General features: G+C 36.2%; 1 protein-coding gene across 1 annotated transcript; it reads left to right on the top strand.

Moving 5' to 3' along the window:
* Nucleotides 1-5,604: 5,604 nt before the first annotated feature.
* LOC106091996 (aminopeptidase N) lies at nt 5,605-11,074 on the top strand. The gene is made up of 5 exons (XM_013258726.2): nt 5,605-6,120; nt 6,399-6,554; nt 6,627-7,083; nt 9,372-9,610; nt 10,174-11,074. Exons 1-5 carry the CDS (start codon nt 5,606-5,608, stop codon nt 11,072-11,074), a joined length of 2,268 nt encoding a protein of 755 aa, XP_013114180.2. The 5' UTR covers nt 5,605.
* The last annotated feature ends 151 nt before the right edge of the window (nt 11,075-11,225 follow it).

Below are 11,225 nucleotides of genomic sequence, written 5' to 3'. Positions count from 1 at the left end.
ATTTTAAGTTTTGCAAGTAAAAAATCGATTTTTAATTGATTTTCAATGATATTCCGAAATTTTTGATGGAGTCACGAATTAAGGCCCATTTCCTTCTGGGACGCATAGTTAAGGAGATACAGCCATTTTAAGTTTTGCAAGTAAAAAATCGATTTTTAATTGATTTTCAATGAAATTCCGAAATTTTTGATGGAGTCACGAATTAAGGCCCTTTTCCCTCTAGGACGCATAGTTAAGGAGATACAGCCATTTTAAGTTTTGCAAGTGGAATTTCGATTTTTAATGGATTTTCAATGAAATTCCGAAATTTTTGATGGAGTCACGAATTAAGGCCCATTTCCCTCTAGGACGCATAGTTAAGGAGATACAGCTATTTTAAGTTTTGCAAGTGAAATTTCGATTTTTAATGGATTTTCAATGAAATTCCGAAATTTTTGATGGAGTCACGAATTAAGGCCCATTTCCCTCTAGGACGCATAGTTAATGAGATACAGCTATTTTAAGTTATGCAAGTAAAATTTTGATTTTTAATGGATTTTCAATGAAATTCCGAATTTTTTGATGGAGTCACGAATTAAGGCCCATTTCCCTCTAGGACGCATAGTTAAGAAGATACAGCCATTTTAAGTTTTGCAAGTGAAATTTCGATTTTTAATGGATTTTTAATGAAATTCCCAAATTTTAGATGGAGTCACGAATTAAGGCCCATTTCCTTCTAGGACGCATAGTTAAGGAGATACAGCCATGTTAAGTTTGTCAAGTGAAATTTCGATTTTTCATGGATTTTCAATGAAATTTCGAATTTTTTGATGGAGTCACGAATTAAAGCCCATTTCCCTCTAGGACGCATAGTTAAGGAGATACAGCCATTTTAAGTTTTGCAAGTGAAATTTCGATTTTTAATGGATTTTCAATGAAATTCCGAAATTTTTGATGGAGTCACGAATTAAGGCCCATTTCCCTCTAGGACGCATAGTTAAGGAGATACAGCTATTTTAAGTTATGCAAGTAAAATTTTGATTTTTAATGGATTTTCAATGAAATTTCGAATTTTTTGATGGAGTCACGAATTAAAGCCCATTTCCCTCTAGGACGCATAGTTAAGGAGATACAGCCATTTTAAGTTTTGCAAGTGAAATTTAGATTTTTAATGGATTTTCAATGAAATTCCGAAATTTTTGATGGAGTCACGAATTAAGGCCCATTTCCCTCTAGGACGCATAGTTAAGGAGATACAGCTATTTTAAGTTATGCAAGTAAAATTTTGATTTTTAATGGATTTTCAATGAAATTCCGAATTTTTTGATGGAGTCTCGAATTAAGGCCCATTTCCCTCTAGGACGCATAGTTTAGGAGATACAGCTATTTTAAGTTATGCAAGTAAAATTTTGATTTTTAATGGATTTTCAATGAAATTCCGAATTTTTTGATGGAGTCACGAATTAAGGCCCATTTCCCTCTAGGACGCATAGTTAATGAGATACAGCTATTTTAAGTTATGCAAGTAAAATTTTGATTTTTAATGGATTTTCAATGGAATTCCGAATTTTTTGATGGAGTCACGAATTAAGGCCCATTTCCCTCTAGGACGCATAGTTAAGGAGATACAGCCATTTTAAGTTTTGCAAGTGAAATTTCGATTTTTAATGGATTTTTAATGAAATTCCGAAATTTTTGATGGAGTCACGAATTAAGGCCCATTTCCTTCTAGGACGCATAGTTAAGGAGATACAGCCATGTTAAGTTTGTCAAGTGAAATTTCGATTTTTCATGGATTTTCAATGAAATTTCGAATTTTTTGATGGAGTCACGAATTAAAGCCCATTTCCCTCTAGGACGCATAGTTAAGGAGATACAGCCATTTTAAGTTTTGCAAGTGAAATTTCGATTTTTAATGGATTTTCAATGAAATTCCGAAATTTTTGATGGAGTCACGAATTAAGGCCCATTTCCCTCTAGGACGCATAGTTAAGGAGATACAGCTATTTTAAGTTATGCAAGTAAAATTTTGATTTTTAATGGATTTTCAATGAAATTTCGAATTTTTTGATGGAGTCACGAATTAAAGCCCATTTCCCTCTAGGACGCATAGTTAAGGAGATACAGCCATTTTAAGTTTTGCAAGTGAAATTTCGATTTTTAATGGATTTTCAATGAAATTCCGAAATTTTTGATGGAGTCACGAATTAAGGCCCATTTCCCTCTAGGACGCATAGTTAAGGAGATACAGCTATTTTAAGTTATGCAAGTAAAATTTTGATTTTTAATGGATTTTCAATGAAATTCCGAATTTTTTGATGGAGTCTCGAATTAAGGCCCATTTCCCTCTAGGACGCATAGTTTAGGAGATACAGCTATTTTAAGTTATGCAAGTAAAATTTTGATTTTTAATGGATTTTCAATGAAATTCCGAATTTTTTGATGGAGTCACGAATTAATGCCTATTTCCCTCTAGGACGCATAGTTAAGGAGATACAGCTATTTTAAGTTATGCAAGTAAAATTTTGATTTTTAATGGATTTTCAATGAAATTCCGAAATTAAGGCCCATTTCCCTCTAGGACGCATAGTTTAGGAGATACAGCCATTTTAAGTTTTGCAAGTGAAATTTCGATTTTAATGGATTTTTAATAGTTAAGGAGATACAGCCATGTTAAGTTTTCCAAGTGAAATTTAGATTTTTCATGGATTTTCAATGAAATTTCGAATTTTTTGATGGAGTCACGAATTAAAGCCCATTTCCCTCTAGGACGCATAGTTAAGGAGATACAGCCATTTTAAGTTTTGCAAGTGAAATTTCGATTTTTAATGGATTTTCAATGAAATTCCGAAATTTTTGATGGAGTCACGAATTAAGGCCCATTTCCCTCTAGGACGCATAGTTAAGGAGATACAGCTATTTTAAGTTATGCAAGTAAAATTTTGATTTTTAATGGATTTTCAATGAAATTCCGAATTTTTTGATGGAGTCACGAATTAAGACCCATTTCCCTCTAGGACGCATAGTTTAGGAGATACAGCCATTTTAAGTTTTCCAAGTGAAATTTCGATTTTTAATGGATTTTCAATTAAATTCCAAAATTTTTGATGGAGTCACGAATTAAGGCCCATTTCCCTCTATGACGCATAGTTAAGGAGATACAGCTATTTAAAGTTATGCAAGTAAAATTTTGATTTTTAATGGATTTTCAATGAAATTCCGAAATTTTTGATGGAGTCGCGAATTAAGGCCCATTTCCTTCTAGGACGCATAGGTACAGCTATTTTAAGTTATGGAAATAAAATTTTGATTTTTAATGGATTTTCAATGAAATTCCGAATTTTTTGATGGAGTCTCGAATTAAGGCCCATTTCCCTCTAGGACGCATAGTTAAGGAGATACAGCCATTTTAAGTTATGCAAGTAAAATTTTGATTTTTAATGGATTTTCAATGAAATTCCGAATTTTTTGATGGAGTCGCGAATTAAGGCCCATTTCCTTCTAGGACGCATAGTTAAGGAGATACAGCCACTTTAAGTTTTGCAAGTAAAAAATCGATTTTTAATTGATTTTCAATGAAATTCCGAAATTTTTGATGGAGTCACGAATTAAGGCCCATTTCCCTCTAGGACGCATAGTTAAGGAGATAAAGCCATTTTAAGTTTTGCAAGTGAAAAATCGATTTTTAATTGATTTTCAATGAAATTCCTAAGTTTTTGATGAAGTCACGACTTAAGACCCATTTCCCTCTAGGACGCATAGTTAAGGAGAGTGAGTTTTGCAAGTGAAATTTCGATTTTTAATGGATTTTCAATTAAATTCCGAAATTGTTGATGGAGTCACGAATTAAGGCCCATTTCCCTCTAGGACGCATAGTTTAGGAGATACAGCCATTTTAAGTTTTGCAAGTGAAATTTCGATTTTTAATGGATTTTCAATGAAGTTCCGAAATTTTTGATGGAATCACGAATTAAGGCCCATTTCCCTCTAGGACGCATAGTTAAGGAGATAAAGCCATTTTAAGTTTTGCAAGTGAAATTTCGATTTTTAATGCGTTTTCAATGAAATTCCGAAAATTTTCATGGAGTCACGAATTAAGGCCCATTTCCCGCTAGGACGCATAGTTAAGGAGATACAGCCATTTTAAATTTTTTCAAGTGAAATTTAGATTTTTAATGGATTTTCATTGAAATTCCGAAATTTGTGATGGAGTCACGAATTAAGGCCCATTTCCCTCTAGGACGCATAGTTAAGGAGATACAGCCATTTTAAGTTTTGCAAGTAAAAAATCGATTTTTAATGGATTTTCAATGAAATTCCGAAATTTTTGATGGAGTCACGAATTAAGGCCCATTTCCCTCTAGGACGCATAGTTTAGGAGATACAGCCATTTTAAGTTTTGCAAGTGAAATTTCGATTTTTAATGGATTTTCAATGAAATTCCGAAATTTTTGATGGAGTCACGAATTAAGGCCCATTTCCCTCTAGGGCGCATAGTTAAGGAGATACAGCCATTTTAAGTTTTGCAAGTAAAAAATCGATTTTTAATTGATTTTCAATGAAATTCCGAAATTTTTGATGGAGTCACGAATTAAGGCCCATTTCGCGCTAGGACGCATAGTTAAGGAGATACAGCCATTTTAAATTTTTTCAAGTGAAATTTAGATTTTTAATGGATTTTCATTGAAATTCCGAAATTTGTGATGGAGTCACGAATTAAGGCCCATTTCCCTCTAGGACGCATAGATAAGGAGATACAGCCATTTTAAGTTTTCCAAGTAAAATTTCGATTTTAAATTTATTTTCAATGAACTTCCTAAGTTTTTGATGGAGTCACGAATTAAGGCCCATTTCCTTCTAGGACGCATAGTTAAGGAGATACAGCCATTTTAAGTTTTGCAAGTGACATTTCGTTTTTTAATGGATTTTCAATGAAATTCCGAATATTTTGATGGAGCCCGCTTCTCTCTAGGACGCACAGTTAAGGAGATACACCCATTTTAAATTTTTCAAGTGAAATTTCGATTTTTAATGGATTTTCAATGAAATTCCGAAATTTTTGATGGAGTCACGAATTTAGGCCCATTTCCCTCTAGGACGCATAGTTAAGGAGATACAGCCATTTAAAGTTTTACAAGTGAAATTTCGATTTTTAATTGATTTTCAATGCAATTCCAAATTTTTTAATGAAGTTACGAATTAAGGCCCATTACCCTCTGGGACGCATAGTTAAGGAGATACAGCCATTTTAGGTTTTCCAAGAGAAATTTCGATTTTTCATGGATTTTCAATGAAATGTCGACATTTTGTTGGTGTCACAAATTAAGGCCTATTTCCCTTAAGGACGCATATTTAAGGAAACACAGGCATTTTCAAGTTTTCAAATTGAAATTTCGGATATTTCGCAAATTAGTCATTGCCAAAAATGTTGCTGGGATATCAGCTTTTTTTTATAATATTTTTTCACGTCATTTACAATTGGAATGCAACAGAATTCAATTTAAACACTTACATGCTTACAAAAGCTTGTTTATGTAACCTATTCGAGTTGTTTTTCCATAAATATTGCAAGCATTTCATAGTTGAGCATCACTTAAATTTTCCATTGTGACGCGATTGTTGTCAAATGCATAGTTCGTTCGATTTCTTCTTTGCGATGCGCTTCATACTTTGTGGCTTGTTAATCATTGCAGTGGGCATAGAATCGGCAATGTGGCATAAGTTTCCACACATCGGTGGAAATCCAGAAAAAGAAACAACGGATTTAAATACTCGCCTGCCCAACCACACAGTGCCACTGAATTATGAAATTGTTTTGGATACGACTTACAATGAGGACACTGCATCTTTTTTTGGGCATGTAAGCGTCGATTTGAAAGTGCTGGAGGACACACCTTTCATAGTTTTACACGCTTGTGATTTGAAAATTTACACGGCTGTGACAATAAATGGCACACGAATTGTTGATGGATTGATCTTTGAATATGACAGACCTCGATGCTTGCTCACATTAGGAAGTTCGAGTGGCAAGTCATTCAACAAGGATGTCCCAATGAAAGTCCATATTATGTATGAAGGCAGTTATCATACTGATAGGGGCATAGTGTTGCTTAAATACCAGGACATCGATGGCAAGGACAGGTGAGTTGGAAGATTTAGAATAAGTAAAAAGTCTTTGAGTTTGACAGGACCGAAGTTTAGATACCCACCATCTATATGTAATAAAGACACAGATAATAAACTGGCTTTATGTGGGTTCAAGACCCCATTTTGGGAGATAGTTCTATAAGGCAGATATATCCAAATATGTTCCTATCTAAATCACACAACCGAATTTCTGTGAAATCGGGTATCCAAAGCTCGCCGCCACCGAACTTACCATGTTTTTACTCGTTGGATTTTTCTTTCTATTATTATAGACGTTTGGCATTTTCCCGTTTCGAACCCACATATGCCCGCTACGCTTTTCCCTGCTATGATGAACCCAATAAACGAGCCACTTTTAAACTAACCCTACGCCATAGTCCCGAAGTCAAGGCCATTTCAAATACGCCAATGGATGAGGAAAATTCAACGTAAGTGCATGTTTTTAAGAAAATAAAATGTTCGAGAGGCTCATATTTCAATTCAATATTTTTTCACTTCAGTCTTATCGAAACAGCATTTCAAAGAACTGATAAAATATCCCCCCATATGTTGGGATTTTTTCTATCTCAATTCAAGTACATGGAAGGTAACCTGTATGACATCAAGCAAAGGGCTTACTCAAACAACGGTGAACAATTTCCTTTAATTCATGCATTTAAAATGACCAAACGAATAGCAGGGTATTTTTATTCACCATTTATATTGCCAAAGTTGGATCACATTGTGCTACCTACCAGCATAGACAAGGCAGAATTGGGTATTCTCACATATTCGCAAGAAGAAGTTCTGCTTACAAAAAGCACAGCAAACACTGAGGCCTGGACAAATTTGTTTCTACGTATTGCCCATGGAATAAGTCATCAATATTTTGGTGGATATGTTTCCGTGAAATGGTGGAGCTATATTTGGTTGACGGAAGGTTTTGCCACTCTTTTTTCCTATATGGGTGTGGAAATGGTAAGTAAAAGTTAATAGGTACAGAGAACCGCAAGCGGTGGTATTTTTTGCTGATTAGCGGTATACTCATAACAATGCGGTGGTAGTATCTATCGCGATCGCAAATAAAGCGGTGTTATGCCTGGCACACTGCTATTAGTGGCGATTGAGTGAATATTCATAGAATTTTGCTTCGTATTCACCGCTTTTAAAATCGTTGTTTTTGTCAATGGCAAAAATGGAAGCACCGCATCAACACGTTGCTTATGCAATGACGTCAGAACCAATTTATTTTAATAAAAACACATTTATGTATAATTTCGTTCCTGAGTAATAGTTTTCATCATTTTTATACCCACCACCGAAGGATGGAAGCATATTCATTTTGTTATTCCGTTTGCAACACACCGAAGTATCCATTTCCGACCCTAAAAAGTATTTATAGTCTTGATGGTCTTATGGCCATGTTCGTCCGCCTGTCTGTTGAAATCACGCTACAGTCTTTACAAATAGAGATATTGAGCTGAAACTTTGCACAGATTCTTTTTTTGTCTATAAGCAGGATAAGTTCGAAGATCGGCTATATCGGACTATATCTTGATATAGCCCCCATATAGACCGATCCGCCGATCAAGAGTCTTAGGCCCATAAAAGCCACATTTAGTATCCGATATTGATAAAATTTGTTACAGTGAGTTGTGTTGGGCCATCGACATCCTTCGTCATTTTGGCTCAGATCGGTTCAGATTTGGATGTAGCTGCCATATAGACCGATTCTCCAATATAGGATCTTAGGCCCATAAAAGCCACATTCATTATCTCATTTTGATGAATTTTGGGACAGTGAGTTGTGTTAGGCCCTTCGTCATCCTTCGCTAAATTGGCCGAGATCAGTCCAGATTTGGATACAGCTGCCATATAGACCGATATCTCGATTTAAGGTCTTGGGCCCATAAAAAGTGCATTTATTGCCTGATTTTGCCAAAATTTGAGACTGTGGGTTGCGTTAGACCCTTCGAAATCCTTCTTCAATTTGGCTCAAATAGGCTCACATTTTTCATGATGTCTGATTTAGGGGTGTTTTCGGGGGAGAGGTTGTCCCCCACATACTTGGCCCTGAAAAATATCAGCATCGTGCTCTTGTCTCAAATACCATTTATTTAAACCCCATATTGCCATTGGCTTAAGAGAAGTTTATACGATGAGGCGTCCCCCAAACACATGGTCCCAAAATACGTAATCAAATTTGTTTTCTAATCTCAAATTCATTTCATTTTATGTTGGTGGGACGTCCGCTAGACAGTTGTCCCCTAATCTTGATATCAGATACGTGGTCTACTCCCACATACCTTTAAATTGAGCCCCATATCGGATTCGTGTTCCACTTTAAAAACCCTCTTATTTGAGCCTCATATTGCAATAGTCAGAAAATACTTACTATTTGGGTGGTGTTGTGGGGGTGGCGTGGCCCCATAGACACTTTTCCCGAATATTGATATCAAATTCGTGCTTTACTCCCAAATACCTTTCATTTGAGCCCCATGTGGCCATGATCGTAAATTTGTCCCCTTTGGGGGATGTTTTTGGTGAGAGGCGGCTCCTCAAACACTTGGTCCCATATTTGGATATCAGATTCGTATTCTACATTCAAATACCTTTTATTTAAGCCCCATATTCCCATGGTCATTAAATAAGTCCAGTTTGGGGGGTGTTTTGGGGAAGGGGTGGACACTCAGAAACTTGGTCCCACATTTGGATATCAGATTCGTATTCTACTCGCAAATACCTTTCATTTGAGTCCCATTTTCCCATGGTCGGTAAATATGTCCGATTTAGGGGTGTTTTAGGGCTTGGGGCGGTTTCCCTAGTACTTGATCCGACAATTGGATATCAGATACGTTTTATTATCCTAAATACCTTTCATTTGAGTTCCATATTGTCGTGATTGGTCTAAATATATGTTTGGTAGGTTTTAGAGTAGGGCGGCCCCCCTAGGTACCCCATCCAAAATTTGGATACCAAATTTTTATTTTTAGGGTACTATATGAGAGCATAAAAATTTCGCTCAAATCGCATCACCCATTTCCGAGATCTGGCGTTTCTGAAAATTATGGTATTATGGTACGCATATTGTGTAGGTTGGTCTGAAAGGAAACATATGGTATATAATTTTTCGATGTCGTAAGGGGGTAAAGGAAAAGGGCGTAAAGGAAATATTTTTCATCAGCCTAAAAAGGTTGGAAAATTCATCATTTTTAAATTAAGTTTACTAATCTTTAATAATTTATTTATTATTATATTTTTTTTAGCTTTTTCCACATTGGGATATTTGGCAATATTTTCATATAGAAGTCTACAACCGTGCTTTGCTTATTGATGCCAGCGATAATGCAAGGCCTTTGACTTATAATGTCGAAGAAAATGAAGAAATCAATGCTCTCTACGACAATGTAACCTATCTTAAGGGTGCCTCAGTTCTAAACATGTGGAAACATGCTTTGACCAAAGAACTGTTTCAAGAATCGATTTTGAAATATTTTCGCGTGAAGTAAGTTATACTCGTAATCTATGTGTCTATTAGATATAAGGCTTTGGTGAAACTGTTCATGGCAAATTGGGTAGTAGTAGTAAACCGGTGAAGCGAAATTTAATTTGGAGGCGTCGGTAGCCTTATTAAAACCTCTTCAAGGGTATTGCAAATGGAAATTTTGCCCACTAAGGACAGGGGCAAACTTCTCACATATCAATGAGTGCAGTTCGATACAAGTTGAAGCTCAATGATAAGGGGCCTCCTTTTTATAGCCGAGTCCGAACGGCGTGCCGCAGTGCGACACCTCTTTGGAGAGAAGTTTTACATGGCATAGTACCTCACAAATGTTGCCAGCATTAGAAGGGGAAAACCACCGCTGAAAATTTGTTCTGATGGTCTCGCCAGGATGCCAGGATTCGAACCATAGGCGGACATGCTAACCTCTGCGCTACGATGGCCTCCAAGGGTATTAGTATGGTTTTACTTTAAATTGCCAAGAGAGTAATAATCAAAACTTCGACCCTCATTATGTGCTAGTGTTTTGCCTCATTATTACATTTTCCTTTTTTTGTAATTTGCAGCCAATTTAATGCCACATCAGAAGAAGATCTCTTGGCAGCTATACAGAGTGTGGTAGATAAGAGGAAATTCTATTTAGCTGTACCAATTGCTGATATGTTTGCTACCTGGACCCAACAAGGGGGTTATCCTCTAATAACGGTTACTCGCAACTATGAAGACGGCTGTTTTACTGTCTCCCAAGAAGCCTTCACGACCAACACCAAAACCAACTTCAAAAAGTTGTGGTTTATACCCTTTAACTATGTTTTTCAATCAAAGCCAGATTTTCGTGACACCAAAGCAACTCATTACCTGCTGAATGAGACAAGTGTACAAATTTGTGAGAACATTCCTCAAAATGATTGGCTCATACTCAACAAACAGTCTACGGGTTATTATCGCATCAACTATGATGAACGCAACTGGAAATTGATTACAGAGGAACTTCGCAGTAATCCCTATAAAATACACACACTGAATCGGGCTCAGCTACTGAATGATGCCTTCCATTTGTGGAAGGCTAATCATATCGACGATATGATTCACAGGTCAATGTTGATTTACATTCGACAAGAAGCTGAATATGCCCCTTTATCTACATTTAAAGAAATTCTACAATATTATCGATATAAAGCAAACAGTGATGAAGATTTCACAAACTTCATGCAGTACATCACGAGGCCCATCTATGAGAAACTGAGAGTCAATGAAAGTCCCACAGACATGCATGCAGATCGATTAAAGCGCCCCATTGTTATCCATGTTGCCTGTATGTTTAAAATGCCCCAATGTCTGCAGGACACAAGGGCAAAACTTCAAGAGAGTTTAGTTCACAATGCACCCATCGAAGTCAATCTTCAGTCGCAAGTGTATTGCTTTGGCATGAAAGAAGCTGCACACCAAATGCGATATCAGCGATAGATTATCAGCCACATCAGATAAATCAGAAACTAATTTATATAATTTAGCTTTAAAATGTGCTAAATCCGATAATGTGGACTTTTGATACAATCCACAAGTCGGAAGGCAACAGTATGGGTATGGGAAAGTATGATGAGAGTATGACAGCTAA

This window comes from Stomoxys calcitrans, chromosome 2, assembly GCF_963082655.1.
Source record: "Stomoxys calcitrans chromosome 2, idStoCalc2.1, whole genome shotgun sequence".
In the NCBI taxonomy this organism is placed as follows: Eukaryota; Metazoa; Arthropoda; class Insecta; order Diptera; family Muscidae; genus Stomoxys; species Stomoxys calcitrans.
The sequence above is the reverse complement of the archived record's forward strand: the minus strand, read 5'-3'. Positions and strand labels throughout refer to the sequence as shown.